Consider the following 14721-nt stretch of genomic DNA (forward strand, 5'->3'; position numbering starts at 1 on the left):
AATGACACATCATTAAGTTGTTCTTGTGCAATCACATTCCCTACACCCTGTCTGTCAACATTCCTGGTAGAGGAAATCTATGGCTAAACATCACACGTATGACATATCTGGTGATGGGAAAGTATAACAAAATCAGATTAGCTTTATTTAAACACCAAACACAAATAATGAATTGTCATGTAACATCACATTGGGAAAAAGGGGACAACCCTTTAGCTTTAAGACCTGGTGGTAATGTGTTATTTATATACACCAACAATGACTTTCATCACACTTCCTCTTCTCAATGGTACAAATCAGAGGAACTTCCTTACTGTGGTCTATAGCTCAGTATACTCCAAACCTGCCAACATGTCTTTTGTGGACACTCTGCGCCAGTGGGATGAGGCGGTAACTTGCGTCAACAGACAAGATTTCTCCAAAGCACTTGAGATTTTCTTGGGTATTCAGGAACCAAACTCCAAAATTTATTTTGACATTGGCTGTCTCCATCTTCTTGACCAAGACTTTGATGCTGCTGAAAAGGTATGTCTGATCTGCAGGCTGAAGCATAAACACACAAATATTAACAGCTGTCGTATCAGCAAATTAGTCCAAACAAGAAACTCTTTTGATAGTTGCTGAAATACAATTCTCCGATATGCTGCCTGAAAGCGCAAGTCACTGAGAAAGGAGAAGTAGACCTTACCATGTTTTCTAGAGGAAGTGACAGTTTCTTTGTTTCTCAGGCGTTTGATTGCAGCATACGCAAGGATGAACATTTGGCCATTGCCTTCTTTCAAAGAGGAATCACTTTTTACAAAAAGAAGAGGCAAGACACACCTGTCTTTTTTCTTTCTTTCTTTTTTTTTTAAAAAAGGACCATATTTTTTTTTTATGTTTAATGTTGTGATTTAAAAATGCTTAATAGTATATCATATGCAAATGTTTTAACTTTATTGTCTCTACATAAAGGTATGAGGAGAGTTTAGCGGACTTCCAGAAAACCTTTAAAACACTCAGGGGCAACCAGCTGATAGATTACAAAGCGCTTGGTCTCAGATACATACTATATGCTTGTGATGTGAGTATTCTTGATTCTATTATTAATCCTGAACATTACACCTAAATAATTCATTTGATGTTATGAGCTGTTCATTCATAATACAACTTAGCATTCTTTTTTCCTGGCCAAGGACACAAGCTTAACAATGTCTCCACAGGTTCTCCACAATATGGCCCTGGTTGAAGCTGAGCTGGGTAACTGGGAAAAGGCCCAGGAACACCTCACGAAGGCTCTTAACTACAAGACAGAGGCCAGGTTTAATATCATCGACAAAGCTCTGCAATCAATCCTAGTGAGTTGTGATACAATCACTTTTGTCAACCCATTTAAATGTGATTATATTTATGATATCAAATGTAGTAGTTTCTTCATTCCATTAACCTATATTTGGTAAGTTGATATGGTTTATTCTAATTTTGCTTTAAATCAGGTGACAGGATAATGATATGCACATGACTTTAAGTGTCACTCACACTGAAATTTCACCAACAGAAGCAGAAACTTTTCAAACTGGTCGAGTTCCAATCAAAAGAGATGTTTAAACCAAATAAGCACTATGTTGCAGAGCTGGAGAAGAAAGACTACCTGGGCAAAGCAAAGGTGACTCATTACCCAGCCTGTTTTATCTAATCTAGTGTGATTATAAAGTTATCAAAAGTCAGCATCTCTACACACACACACACACACACACACGCATATATATATATATATATAAATATATAGAGGAGAAATTATTGTTGAGTGATATCTATAAGCCACTTTCCCCCCGTTATCATCAGGTCGTTGCCTCTGTTGTTCCTCAAGATGAGTTCTCTGGATTTGCCCCATTGCAGCCTCAGGTGACACGCTGGCTTTTATTGGCTATAAAAACTTTACAGTTTGATGATAGACTGAACCTTTACATACCCCTGTGTGTTGCCATGTCTGTGATGGACTGTGTTTTTTTTTTTATTTGATAGGTGCAAGATGGTCCAACTCGTCCAAAAGAGCCTGAGGTTCTGAGGTATGATAGTCACTTTGGATCCATGCCGATTTGAAACTCTTTAAACAGAAATGATTTTAGTATTTAATGATGTTGTAGGTGGCAAGTTTTTGTGATATGTGGATTCGCCACTATACATGTTTACAACGTACAAATACAAAATGTGGGAAAGCATGAGACATATCTATGAAACTGTGCTTTCCACAAAGAGAAAAATGGGACTCAGAGTGTAGGTTTAATAATTAAAACCTGAAAATAGACATGTACCGTTACACAGAATAGTGGCAACTTTAACCTTTGTGTCTTATGTCTCTTCAATTTCACTTCAATTCCATTCAGTTTTACACAACAACAGTCGCCTCAATGTGTTTTATATTGTAAGGTAGACCCTACAACAATACATACAGAGAAAAACCCACCAATCATATGACTCCCTATGAACAAGCACTCTGGCGACAGTGGGAAGGAAAAACTCCCTTTTAACTGGAAGAAACCTCCGGCAGAACCAGGCTCAGGGAGGGGCGGGGTGAGAGAAGGAAGACAGGATAAAAGACGTGCTGTGGAAGAGAGCCAGAGATTCATAACAAGTATGATTCAGTGCAGAGAGGTGCATTAACACATAGTTAGTGAGAAGAAGAAATACTCAATGCATCATGGGAATCCCCCAGCAGCCTACACCTATTGCAGCAAAACTAAGGGAGGATTCACTCTTGATGCTATGTGGACATTTCTTGTGTTTACAGGGTGTTGGAAGGAGAACCGCACACTGTGCTCTTTGAGTTTATTCCTGAGACCAGTGATGAGCTGGCTGTAGTGCCGGGCAATATTGTGTTTGTGTTGCAGAAGGGTGCTGACAACTGGGCAAATGTGGTCTTCAATGAAAGAGTAAGATCTCCACATCTGCCACTTATTGTACAAATTTTAACACCAGTACACTGTGTTGTTTTTATGCACTAAAGCCAGCATTCATATCATGTACTTTTATCACACAATTAATGCATTGCTGGTGTCTGCTGAGAGTAAACATGGCTGTGATGTCTTTCACAGAGGGGGCTTGTTCCTTACAACTATCTGGAACGTTTGGAAATCTCCTTAGCTTCTAACAAAAACAAGGTAAGCATTTATTTGTCATTATTCTCAATTGTTGGTGTCATAATCAATGACTCTGGTAATGTCAGCGCTTAAAACATTGTAGTTTCCTTTCCAAGCTTTTAAAATAACACAGTCTTTACTTTTCTTTATTTTGAATGGGAACAACTATAAACAGGGAATAACTCCGCCTCCAAGCCGACAGCCACCCACCAGACCTGAAAGGATACAAGGTTGGCTTTTCTGGTACAGGATACAAAAATTAAATGAGGATTTTCGAATGATATCTGAGCCTTATGTGAAAAATCTAATTTTCCATATTTTCTTTATGTAAGGTCTTACTCCAAGTGAAGTCACTAGTGGAAATCGTCAGCGACAGGTATGCCAACGCAAAGAAAATGAGAAGTACTGAGATGTTTAATTCTGGCTGTTATTTTAAGTTCTTTTATTTCCTCTCATCATTTCCAGGAAAAACAGTCCACAGACAATTCATGTATCGTCAAAGTGCATTTCAATTTCAACTTTGTCGTCTCAGTCCCGTGTGGGTCACCCTACACGATGCTGATTGAGAAAATCAGCAGGAAACTGAATCTTCCTTCTTCTGCAATCACCTTGAGGTAGAGTGCATAATTAAGAAAACAAGAATGTTTGGTATGCATTGTTTGTACTTACAACTGAATACCTTTACTGGGTTTAGTTTAACCTCTGAGGCAAGTGAACAAAGTGTAATCAGTGCCAACACAGAAATGGAGGAGCTGTGGAGCCGTGCCAGCGGTGGGCGTGTCACTTTGTGGTGTAACACCAAGGAGGTAAGAGAGCAACCATCTATTGCCATGTTATTGCTGTTGTTATAGTAACAACAGCAATATTCCCAGTATTAGCGATACTGACGTAGTTTTAGTATCTTTTTGTTTTTGCACTCCTGTTATAATTTCCGTCTACACTGATAACCATTGTGGATCTTTGGGGATTTCAGGAGGAGATTCACCTGGTGGCACTTCACTCCTACGAGTCATCAAATCCCGAGGATCTGAATTTTCAGCAAGGGGATAAAATCAAACTGCTCTCTAAAAGTGAAGCTTCATTCTTTTATACGTCAAACATACAGAAACTCTACAATTTGATGGAATATATGATTCTAATTCACAATTTGTTCATCTTCAGTTAACCAAGACTGGTTGGAAGGGCAGTGTAACGGGAATACTGGGATATTCCCTGCATCCTTTGTGGAAGAAGTTCCTGCGAATGGCCAGTGATTTATGGCCAGGTTTGCTAATCTGTTATAAAAGCTGAAAACACTGATTAACAACTTTTCAAAAGTTGTTTGCTTTGGTGATAAAATGTGCCACTTCTTTTGATATACCAAGTCCAAATATGATGATTACAATAGCTGATTATAAATGCTTAAAATGTTACAATTTCCACTTATGTACATTATTTAAATGACTTTTAGTCAAAAATTTTAAGTCTGTATCTTTGCATTTATGTGGCTTCATATGAATTTCACCTTTCTTCATTATGTAACAATTTAAAAAGAGCACTATATAAAGACTTACTATCAAACTTTATATTAGAAAAAACATAAAAAAACAGGACTGCATTTATTTTGAGGTCATCCTGACAGGCCTGGTCCAGATATCACAGGTATGTAGGATGTTGCAGCATGGAGTCAGTTTCATTAATTCTCCAGAACATTATGTGTACAATGTTGTGCAAAAGTCTTAAGACACCCCTTATTTTTTCTATGGAGCCAGACTTTCTTGTAATTTCTTAAAGGGGTCTTAAGCAATAATTCTTCATTTTCCTAGTAAAATACAGAAATGAGGGGCGGCTCCACACTTTTGCACAACACTCTTATTTAACAATGTAAAGCAAATAAACACATGAAATGCAAAGGTTATATGCATTTTACTTATTTTGCTAAAGAAAATGAAAAATATGAACTGTGGGATATTTTAATACGGTCAGCAAATTGTTTTCTTTTCTTTGCAGTGTTACAATTTCCTTCTGCTATAAAGCTCAAACCCAGGGTCAGCGTAGAGGTCATAAGATTTGAAAAGTGCATTTTTATACTTAATACATTTCCACTTCATACAAGGCCAATTTCCTCCAAGTTGCGTGAATAATTTAAGATGAGTGGTCATCTGACACTTGGGCTATTTTTTTCTAACACTCAGAGATCAAAATACATTTCAGTCATTTCCTGGTTCAGAGTAACAACCTTTGGTCTGGTTATGATGTCATAATACTGTAATCACTGAATCACAGATTCCTATAATTTAAGTAATGCAGTATTAAAACTACCACCGCCTGGTACTGATGTTAATAAAAAAAACATTTAATAATCACTTTCTTCTTCCAGTAAATACAGCTTATATGCTATACATTTGGTACATTGATAGGTTATTTATTAATTTACCAAAGACATTGTGGATTATTGGTAAAAATGATCACGACGATGTTCCTTCCTCCTCGTAGGCTATAGCTATGCCTCTCCTGCCCTCTACTGCTTTCACCACAGGTGTCTCTCCCAGCTTCTGCTCTAAACCGATCCAGCTTCGACCTGCAAGAAAAGATGCTGGAAAAAAAAAATAATAAAATGAATAAATAAACACTTGTAGTGTAATACAAGATATTCATAAGTGTCTACTTTTGTATAGGAATTCACGCATGTTGATTAGGTGGAGCACACTGTCATACCAGCTGAGTTTGTGTTTGCTACGGTCAGCGTCTGGTTCCTCAAGACCACAGAGGACCCATAGGCCGGCTCTGTAGGCTCACTGCTCAGGAGATTGTGGCTTCGCAGAGCACCAGTGATTAATGAAACGTCACTTTCATCCTCCTCGTCCTGCTGATCAGCCAAAGATACGTGACTCTGTCCACCTACAGCAAGTTTGGGAAGAAAAAGGTTAGACGTGGCAAAATGAAACTACATTACACTACTGATAACAGACATATAGAAACATTTCCTGAAGGGTAATGGCCGCATGTTTGATTTTGCAGATTTGCGTCTACTCTCTAGATTAAACCTGGGCTCTTTTGCTTGTTTGGAGAACACGTAAACCACTACACTACGAAGCCATATAGACAACACCATTAACATCCTTAACATTAATACAGAACTTTAAGAGAGTTCATTTAAGAAAAGCTGATGTGAAAAACTCCCAATCGCACCTGGCAGGAGATGTCGGAAGTCTGTGACATATTCCTCTGACCATTCCCTCTTCCTGTTGCAGGCCACCTCCATCTCAAACGGCGTCACTACAGGTTTTAAAAACCCCCTTGAGTCCAAAAGTGAGCTCTCTGGACATGCAATTAAAACAAAGATGTCAATTTCAAGAAAGTTTGCCAGTTTGGGTACGTTCAGCTTCCCCATGGCAAACATGTAGCTCTTCTTGCCAGCTCTCTTGATGGTCTCTTTCAGCTGCTCAATGATAGAGAGGTAATCGGCAACCCCCAGAGTCCCAACCAGGATGCCGACCACATTGGCATCCTTGGCCCTTTCTATAGCATAGTATCTCTTCATCAGAGCGCGGCTGATGCTTATAGACTCGACCTGCCCCTTCGCTGTCACAGGGTCAAAAGAGCAAAACGAGCACCGATTCCAAGTCATCATGAAGTTTCGCAGGGTCGCTCCCTCCTGGCCCACATAAAACATACTGCAGTCCGTGACGCTTAAACTGCTTTTCAAGGTGAACTGACGTCCAAACTGATAGATGACCTGGCCATCGTCTTGGTCAGAGAGACGGGCGTCATCATCTTGTCTTTTAATCTGCCCATGACTGTAACACTGCTCCCCTTCAACAACAATTTCAGATGCAACAAGGTTTGGATACTCTGGTGACAGTAGAGCCAAAAGACCATCTGAGGGAGGAAAAAAAATAAAAATGTATACTGGTAAATATCTGTGGACAGATGGGACTGATCGAAACACAAAAATCTGTGTTGAGACATAGTAATTCGAAGGATCACACAAACTTTTCAAGGTGACTGCAAACTTACTAATGGCATGAGCATAGTTGACATCATAGAGGATGATTATGTGACTGTGTCTGTCAGGGTAGAGTTCTCTGAAGGAGGAGGCACACTTCTCCACATCTACTGCTCTTTGCTCAAAGATGTATAACAAGGGCAGCCTTCTGGATGGGCTAAGGCAAGCACTGCCATAGTGCACAATGCAGTCAGCGCCAACGTGTTCTGCAGCGACCTCATCCACACAGCAACTGCACATGAGAGTTCAACAAAAGTGTTAAATAAGTTAACACCCTTACTAGATGAGGAATTTCCTTGCACACTGTTTTATATAACACCGAATGCTTCTTTTATATCAAAATAAAACTCCCAGTAAATATTCTCATGTACTGAAAAACAGAGCTGAGATTTTGAATCCAAAGTCTGACAGGTCTGGAGATGTTGACAAGTTTTTGTCAAAAATATCAGTGAATGCAACCTGCCACCAATTTTAAAACCCAACTTTACTTGATGACTCAAAACCATTAAAAAAAACAGTGTTGCATGAGTGCATTAAAGCAATGATTTCTTAAATCTACTGTGTTACCTTCCATAGGATGTATCACCCAAAATGTATGACTCTGCATTAGTGTTTCTCTCGATCTCTTCTGCCACTGCAACTGAATCCACCAACAGCTCATCGGGAAACTGCAGAGCTACCTGCACACACGGCAACCAATGTAATAATAATTAATAAATAAAGTATAAATTAGGCACTTTTATATTTTTAAACTGCAGTTGCTTTTAATTAAAACAAGACATATTAAGAATATTTGGCTACTAGGCCATAAATGCTTTTGTAAACAAAGGTGAGTGACATCTAAGAAAGTAAAATGTTGCTCCTCCTTACCTTTTCAAACTGATGCTCACTGATGAAGTCGCAGGTTTTTTTAATCTGATAAAACTTTTCCAGGTCATCCGCAGGTGTGCTCGTCTTCACTGCAGCTCCCACCACACGCTGAATTACAGTTTCCGAGCTGCTGCTAAACGCACCAGCCATGTCTGTGCTGTGAACCCGTAGAAATGCGTGTAGAAACACAGTAAACTGGATTCAGCAACCCAGATATTTTAAATGAAATTCTGACAGACGTTAACGAAAGTCATAACACTGAAAAACAGCACATAGTGCGGAAAATGTAGTTTAGCTGTCTGCTAGCTTAGCTGGAGCTAGATTCCCTATAGGTGTCCGCGGAGCCTCTAAACAAACTAAGTGCTGTTTCTAATCTGTCAGGTTGTGTATTTGTAGGGCTACACAACGTATACTCACAACTCAGAGTCATGGAGTTACTTGTGGACTTATAAATGTTCACTTTACAGCTACACACGTGTCAATATGATACTCCATCCTTTCTGCTGAGGGAATGACTTCCGGGTCAAATGTTTTTCAAAATAAACTTCGCCTGGCACGATTAAGAAAATACTTTTTGTTTCGCTCGTCCGGTATTCACAACCTCATCAAAAATCTCTCTGCTATCACTCCTACAACTCTCAATTCTAGATGACTGAGTTGCAGACATATAGGTTTCCCATTATTGTAATGCTCAAGGAGTACTGATAGATTTTGAAAATGGAAAGGAAAGCAGCTCAAGCTTCCTTCACTTCACTGCCCACCTGTACTAAAAGCACAAACCTCACAGACAACAGCTAGATCAATCTTACATTTATTGATAATACATTTTATTTAAATAACACGTAATATTTGTCCCAGAATCTTTCACATATTTCTGAAAATGACAAAAAAAGTACAAAAATCTTTGTGCCTCAGTATTAATATTATGTTCTCTCCAGTATTTAAAATTACTAAGTGAATTGTCAACTTGGTTCCAGAAGCCATAAAACAAGACAATAAAAATTTAATTAAAAAACTGTCTGGGTGGTGCGGTAGAAATTTTTGATGAATGAATGTATTTATCAAATAACTTCCACGAGTGATCGGTGAAGGAGCTGGTCCTTCCATAAGTTCTACTTGTAAAAAAGATCACCACTGCCCGGGAAATAACAAATCATAGCACATTCAGAGGATGCAGTAACAATTCAAGTATTATCAAAGTCAATGATCAAAGTCCTGATTACATCCAAACACGATAAAAACCCAAGACCACAGTGAGGCACGTAAACACTGAACCTGCAAGAGAAAAAAATATCACATGCAATTATTTGTACCAGCTGTATCTGTAAGAAAATAAAAGATAGAAAGTGTAACTACAACCCATATTTAACATGCATGTGTACCTGCAAGGTATTTTATAGTATCCAGTTTATGAGACTCCAACATGGTTTTCAATCCAGCCACTTCTGTGTCTATTTTCATGTTTGTCTGAGTCAAATAGCGCTCCTGTTCTGCAGTCTGTAAAAAAGGCAAGGCGATAAAGACCCATGATAAATTAAAAGCAAGCATTAAAAACCTTTAATGGAGAATAGAAATAAATGACTGAATGCAGTGTGCTATAAACCCAAATGCATGTATACAAACCATTTCCATAATCTCAGTTCGTGTTTCTAGAAGTTTCTTCTCATGCTCTGCTCTCTGAAAATAAAATGTGATTTCATGACACCTTTTGTGATACGACATTGGTAAACGCTCCTTTGCACATGTAAAAATAAATGCAGGCAATGTTTGTGTAACTGTGACACCATGGCATAAAATGCAAACATAATTATAGGCAGAACTTCATGTGGGAACAATAAAGTCGTGTAGTTTTAAATTCAGTCATTTTTTTCCAAACAATAATTGAACTGATCTCCTCAAACACGTACCAATTCTTTCACTTGGCTTTTCTCCAAATTCATATCCAACATATTGTCTGACTGCACTTTTTTCATTTCATCCTGCAACGTTGTAAAAAAGAGACACACAAAAGAAAGTCAAAACATTTTTCTAAATGGAGATTTCAACCAAGTTAAGATAAATCAAATACGATCAAGGAATGGGAAAATGCTATTCATGAAGGTTAATACATTCACAGTAATCACTTACAGCTAGTTGGACCTTGAGCTGGAGCAACTGGACCTTGAGTTTCTGGGAGAAAGGGCAAAACACTGACACAGTCAGATTAAGTGGAAGGAAATCGTTGGCACAAACACACTGTGCAGTCATCCCTGTTTCTACTACTGACAGACGAAACGATCAAGTCAAACGTGATACACTGTCACTGCAGTAAGTGATCTTTATCGAACAAATAATTTTTCTTCTTAAAACAACTCCGAAAAAAACATTTACCTCATTTTCTGCCAGCAGAGCAGAGAACTCGCTCTTCTCAAGGATCACCATGTCCTTCTTTACAGCGGCTATTTGAGACATCACACGCTGCAACATGATCTCCTGCCAAGATCGCACAAAACGTTAGAGGGTTCACCATAAAAATAAAGTACTGTAGTGCGAGTGGAACACACTAAATTCAGAGCTTTTAGAAAAGTTATTGCCGCTGTGGCTTTGACAGGCACAGCATGTGGTGGGGATTTAATTAACACACCGATATCAAACCATAGATGGTAATGTGAAGTATATGATAGCCTTGATCTTTCACTTTATAGCCTTTACCAAGGCTCTGGGAGAGCAAAGCATTCACATACAGCAAAGAGTGGTTTAACCTATAGAAATCCTTAATTAGTGAAGATAAATGGGTGGATACCAGAAGATGTAAAATATTAAATTATAACAAGACTTAGCTCTTATTTTTGTCCTCATATGCTTTCTCTAGATCCACAAAAAAAGTGCAGCAACTCCTCCTCCTCTATACTTCTCCATCAAAACAAAGCAAACATCACACCTGTAGTGCTCTTTCTCAGCATGAAGCAGTACTGCAGTGCAAGTGGAAAACACAAACAAATTATTATTCTTCCTAACATAACTACAACAACTCGTTCCCATATCTTCATGGTATGGATCAATAACTCTATCCTTCTGTAGTTAGTAGAGCTCAACACGTGACCCTTTCATTCTCCAAAATTGTGAAACAACCTTGATATAAAGTCCACTGCCATCTTTTACTAGACATTTCCATATTTCCACAGGTTTGTCATCTGGACCTACCACTTCTCCAATCTTCATTATCTTCATAACTACACCCACCATACTAAACCTTCTCCACTTCCTGATCCATCCTCCCCTCTCTTTCATTTCCTTCTTCCATCAGCTCTCAAAGTACTCCTTCCATCTTCCATCCTGCTGCACATCCTTTCCAGCTTAACCTCCCTGCTTAGCCAAATGATACCAGTCCTTTTCTCTTACCTCAGTGTCCAGCCTCACAGTCAACTCACTCTAAGGCCTTTAGATATGAAGTCCAGGAAGAACTATTAATCATGTACAAGCGATGTCATGGTGGCTGCCACTTGGAAATCCCAGCGATATATGGATTATGGAATTTTTTTAACATTAATACCGACTTAATAAGAAGTGGAATATTATATTATATTATAGCTAGAAAAGGGGGGTTTTGAGCAATATTTTATAATAAGATGTAAATTTTAACATTAAGAAAAAAAAAGATATTCCCATATCACTATCAGTCTTAACATTGTTAAAAGAGCCAGTAAGAGTGATCACGGAGAGCTGTATCACAGATCGGCCTTATTCTCATCAGACATTCCAGTGCCATGAATTTTCAAAAGTAACTCATCACGGACACCAACATCAAAGGTTTCTAGGAACACAAGCACTGTTTGTATTTAACTACACAGGTCAGTGTTTTCATAGTACAATGACCAACCCAGCGATCCTGGTTCACTGACCTTTACGGGACCAGAGAAAAAGGCTTGTGAGTGAACACACAGAGGAAACACAACCAACGCCTGCACACAGTGCACATTATTGTACTGCTGTCTCACCTGCTGCACTTTGGTTATCATGTCACTGTAAATGACATCCATGTTAGAGTTTGTCATCTTCACCAGTACGCTGACCATGCCTTCAGACTGAGATGTAGTGAAACCTGTTCATAAGAGAAAAAAAATATGTTCTTATAAATGAAATCAATGCAACCTACTATTTTAAAAGAAATATAATGCTGTAGCTTTTTTAATCGAACAACTAACCATTTTCCTCAAGGAGTCGCACCACTGCATGCGTATCAAAGAACAGCTTCTGGCCTTCAGCCTTTGGTACGTCTGGTTTTAGATCATACTGGAAAGCTTTGACAGAGGTTTTAAGAAACACAGCATTTTAGAATGACCTCAACACTGTAATACACATAAATATTAACATCTTGTTTAGGTTGCTGTATGTAGCTTTTGATTTTTTCAGTCTATTTATTATCTGAAATGAACCGTTCCATTTGGAATCACACACACACACACACACACACACACACACACACACACACACACACAAAACCAATTTCCAAAAAATTTAGGATGCTGTGTAAAATGTAAATAAAAACAGAATGCAAGTGATTATATGTGTCTTATGTAAATGTACTTGATAATGATGGTGCCCAAGAACCACCCAGCACCTGGCAGAGCCCCAGATGCAGAAGATGTCCAAGCCACCCTTGTCTACCACCCCCAAGGCAGCAGGTCAGTGACCACAGTGGCCACATGGAGCAAAATCATCAAGCACCCACATCCAAGGGACAGACAGCAGCGTCCAGAAAGGAGTGACAGGGAGGGGGGATTACTCACCCTCCATCATCAAGTCCCACAGGGAACAGGGAACTATCCCATGTTTTTTTTAGATGTGTTGCTGCCATAAAATGAGCTAATATTTTCCATTAAATATTGAAACATCTCGGTTTAAACATCTGATATGTTTTCAGTGTTTTCTGTGAATAAAATATAGATGTATGCGATTTGCAGACACCTGCGAACTAATTAATTATTATGGAGGTAGCCAAAGTTTAGCACCATCACAGTCCACAAGTTGACTTTTATTTTGACATGCACATGGGCTACAGTAACTCAGTTACCATGACAAAATCACAGTACCTGTAGTCATTTAAAGTCTCGCGTGAGAGGGTTTTGAATAGTGATGGTAAATTCGATTCTTTTTACTGAATCAAGTTTTAATGAGTCACTCACCAAAGTGAATCGGTTTTGAGTCATTTGATTCACTGTCAGTTGACCAGAGTGCAAAAAATGTACATTTTCACTCAAACTTAATTTGTTTCTCTTTTCATGTAAATCCTACTGCTAAGATGAATGATTCTAAAAGAAAACAACTATTTTATAGAGCAAAAAAGAGCAAAAACATTTCTAAAATTAAGCAATTTCCTATCAAAATTGCTTAATAAACATTTATTTTATTAGTATTTTCCTTAAATGTGTTAAATATATATTTTCTCATCTAAATGTCAACTGAGCTGTGAGCCAGGGGGCGGTAATGCGCCTTAACATTGGTTGCCAACCAAGAAGAAGAAGCTGTGAGCCAGGAGGGAGGGGGTGAGCGAGTCCTGAGTGATTCGCTTACGATTCAGCACAGGAGGGAGGGGGTTAGTGAGTGAGTGATTCGTTCGCTCTATGATTCAGGCCAGGAGGGAGGGGGTGAGCGAGTCCTGAGTGATTCGCTTACGCTTACGATTCAGCACAGGAGGGAGGGGGTTAGTGAGTGAGTGATTCGCTTACGCTTACGATTCAGCACAGGAGGGAGGGGGTGAGCGAGTCCTGAGTGATTCGCTTACGCTTACGATTCAGCACAGGAGGGAGGGAGCGAGTCCTGAGTGATTCGTTTGCTCTATGATTCAGCACAGGAGGGAGGGGGTGAGTAGCTCAAATGTGCTGTTAGCATGTTAGCAGAGCGATGCTACTGTGAACCGAGGAGCTATTTTCTTGATGTGAGCTTCTACTCAGGGTTTTTTCTTCCAGTTCAGAGCAGAAATTTTTTTGTTACGATACTGGATGTTGTGTTTTTCTCCACAATTTTAATTATGAGCTAGATACATTGCTGCTAACAGCAACAGGGATGAGTCAGTGAGTCAGTTGGGCTTGTGAATCATGATTCATGAGTCAGTAAAGTGATTCTCGAGTATTGAACGATTCGTTCATGATTCGCGCATCACTAGTTTTGAAGGGCGTATGATTGCGGTCTTTGGAAGAAACGAAGCTCCAGTTCACTTGTGCACTTTATGTAAACTAGGTCATCACAGCTAAAAACTGCCATTTTTATGGGTCGTGGCGACGTTTGAAGTGGCAGACATGCAGTTAAAGACTGTTTGATACTGTAAGCGTAAGCGCTGTTTGTTACCTCTCACGGACATCCATGTCGCAGCAGACAAATGCGTAATGTTCACTCCAGGAGCTCGTCTCCATCTCAGCGGTGTCTTCTCAAACTTGCTAAATGACGGAGTGAGGTTACACTGAGAACACGCTGAGGCTCTGACGAAAATCGATGTCGCTGCAGGCACAAAAATGCTAGCTCTGTCTTGAGGATCATACCACTTTTCTGGGTGGTTAAAGTTAAAAAGTTTAAGTCGAGACTGGCACTGTTTAAGCACCATCGTCAAGGAGAGTGTGTCCCACTAACAGCGAGTTTTGTTTTTTCTTTACCAAGGCTGTACTTCCGTCTGTGAAGCGCCTCAGATGATAAATTTTCACAGTCACGCCTGCATCGACCCTTTCACCTACTGTTCTCCGGACTACAATTGAAACTGACAAAGAATCG

General features: G+C 39.2%; 3 protein-coding genes across 4 annotated transcripts; 1 reads left to right on the forward strand and 2 right to left on the reverse strand.

Annotated features, from left to right (window-relative positions):
• The first annotated feature begins 316 nt into the window (after positions 1–316).
• ncf2 (neutrophil cytosolic factor 2) lies at positions 317–5016 on the forward strand. Its single transcript, XM_012924228.3, has 15 exons — positions 317–525; positions 729–811; positions 955–1063; positions 1203–1337; positions 1538–1645; positions 1825–1884; positions 2005–2048; positions 2771–2912; positions 3075–3140; positions 3295–3349; positions 3452–3495; positions 3585–3733; positions 3814–3925; positions 4093–4189; positions 4281–5016. The coding sequence occupies exons 1-15, from the start codon at positions 352–354 to the stop codon at positions 4370–4372; spliced, it is 1470 nt and encodes a 489-aa protein (XP_012779682.1). The 5' UTR covers positions 317–351; the 3' UTR covers positions 4373–5016.
• dph2 (diphthamide biosynthesis 2) lies at positions 5006–8536 on the reverse strand. Of its 2 annotated transcripts, XM_004569530.4 has the most exons (7): positions 8395–8536; positions 7978–8134; positions 7675–7787; positions 7119–7339; positions 6291–6980; positions 5817–5999; positions 5006–5694 (listed from the first exon to the last, which is right to left on the reverse strand). In XM_004569530.4, the coding sequence occupies exons 2-7, from the start codon at positions 8125–8127 to the stop codon at positions 5567–5569; spliced, it is 1485 nt and encodes a 494-aa protein (XP_004569587.2). In that variant the 5' UTR covers positions 8128–8134; positions 8395–8536; the 3' UTR covers positions 5006–5566. The 2 variants fall into 2 exon arrangements, with proteins under 2 accessions (XP_004569587.2, XP_004569586.2); XM_004569529.4 differs by having other exon boundaries at positions 7978–8495.
• A 236-nt stretch (positions 8537–8772) lies between these two features.
• On the reverse strand, positions 8773–14705 carry mcur1 (mitochondrial calcium uniporter regulator 1). Its single transcript, XM_004569532.3, has 9 exons — positions 14305–14705; positions 12162–12257; positions 11955–12058; positions 10348–10449; positions 10105–10146; positions 9885–9956; positions 9601–9654; positions 9360–9474; positions 8773–9252 (listed from the first exon to the last, which is right to left on the reverse strand). The coding sequence occupies exons 1-9, from the start codon at positions 14555–14557 to the stop codon at positions 9197–9199; spliced, it is 894 nt and encodes a 297-aa protein (XP_004569589.1). The 5' UTR covers positions 14558–14705; the 3' UTR covers positions 8773–9196.
• Positions 14706–14721: the final 16 nt, after the last annotated feature.

This window comes from Maylandia zebra, linkage group LG9 (assembly GCF_041146795.1).
Source record: "Maylandia zebra isolate NMK-2024a linkage group LG9, Mzebra_GT3a, whole genome shotgun sequence".
Taxonomy (NCBI): Eukaryota; Metazoa; Chordata; class Actinopteri; order Cichliformes; family Cichlidae; genus Maylandia; species Maylandia zebra.

What these genes read in the sequence shown, in the direction of transcription:
- ncf2 (XM_012924228.3), top strand. Translation starts at nt 352, where the DNA reads ATGTCTTTTGTGGACACTCTGCGCCAGTGGGATGAGGCGGTAACTTGC. An exon ending in AAGCTCTGCAATCAATCCTA is followed by an intron (nt 1,338 to 1,537) that starts GTGAGTTGTGAT and finishes TTTCACCAACAG; the next exon opens with AAGCAGAAACTTTTCAAACT. An exon ending in GTGGAAATCGTCAGCGACAG is followed by an intron (nt 3,496 to 3,584) that starts GTATGCCAACGC and finishes CATCATTTCCAG; the next exon opens with GAAAAACAGTCCACAGACAA.
- dph2 (XM_004569530.4), bottom strand. Translation starts at nt 8,127, where the DNA reads ATGGCTGGTGCGTTTAGCAGCAGCTCGGAAACTGTAATTCAGCGTGTG. An exon ending in GGTGATACATCCTATGGAAG is followed by an intron (nt 7,340 to 7,674) that starts GTAACACAGTAG and finishes TCTCATGTGCAG; the next exon opens with TTGCTGTGTGGATGAGGTCG. An exon ending in AGCAAACACAAACTCAGCTG is followed by an intron (nt 5,695 to 5,816) that starts GTATGACAGTGT and finishes TTTTTTTTCCAG; the next exon opens with CATCTTTTCTTGCAGGTCGA.
- mcur1 (XM_004569532.3), bottom strand. Translation starts at nt 14,557, where the DNA reads ATGGTGCTTAAACAGTGCCAGTCTCGACTTAAACTTTTTAACTTTAAC. An exon ending in AAAGCCAAGTGAAAGAATTG is followed by an intron (nt 9,655 to 9,884) that starts GTACGTGTTTGA and finishes TTTTATTTTCAG; the next exon opens with AGAGCAGAGCATGAGAAGAA. An exon ending in GAACTGAGATTATGGAAATG is followed by an intron (nt 9,475 to 9,600) that starts GTTTGTATACAT and finishes CCTTTTTTACAG; the next exon opens with ACTGCAGAACAGGAGCGCTA.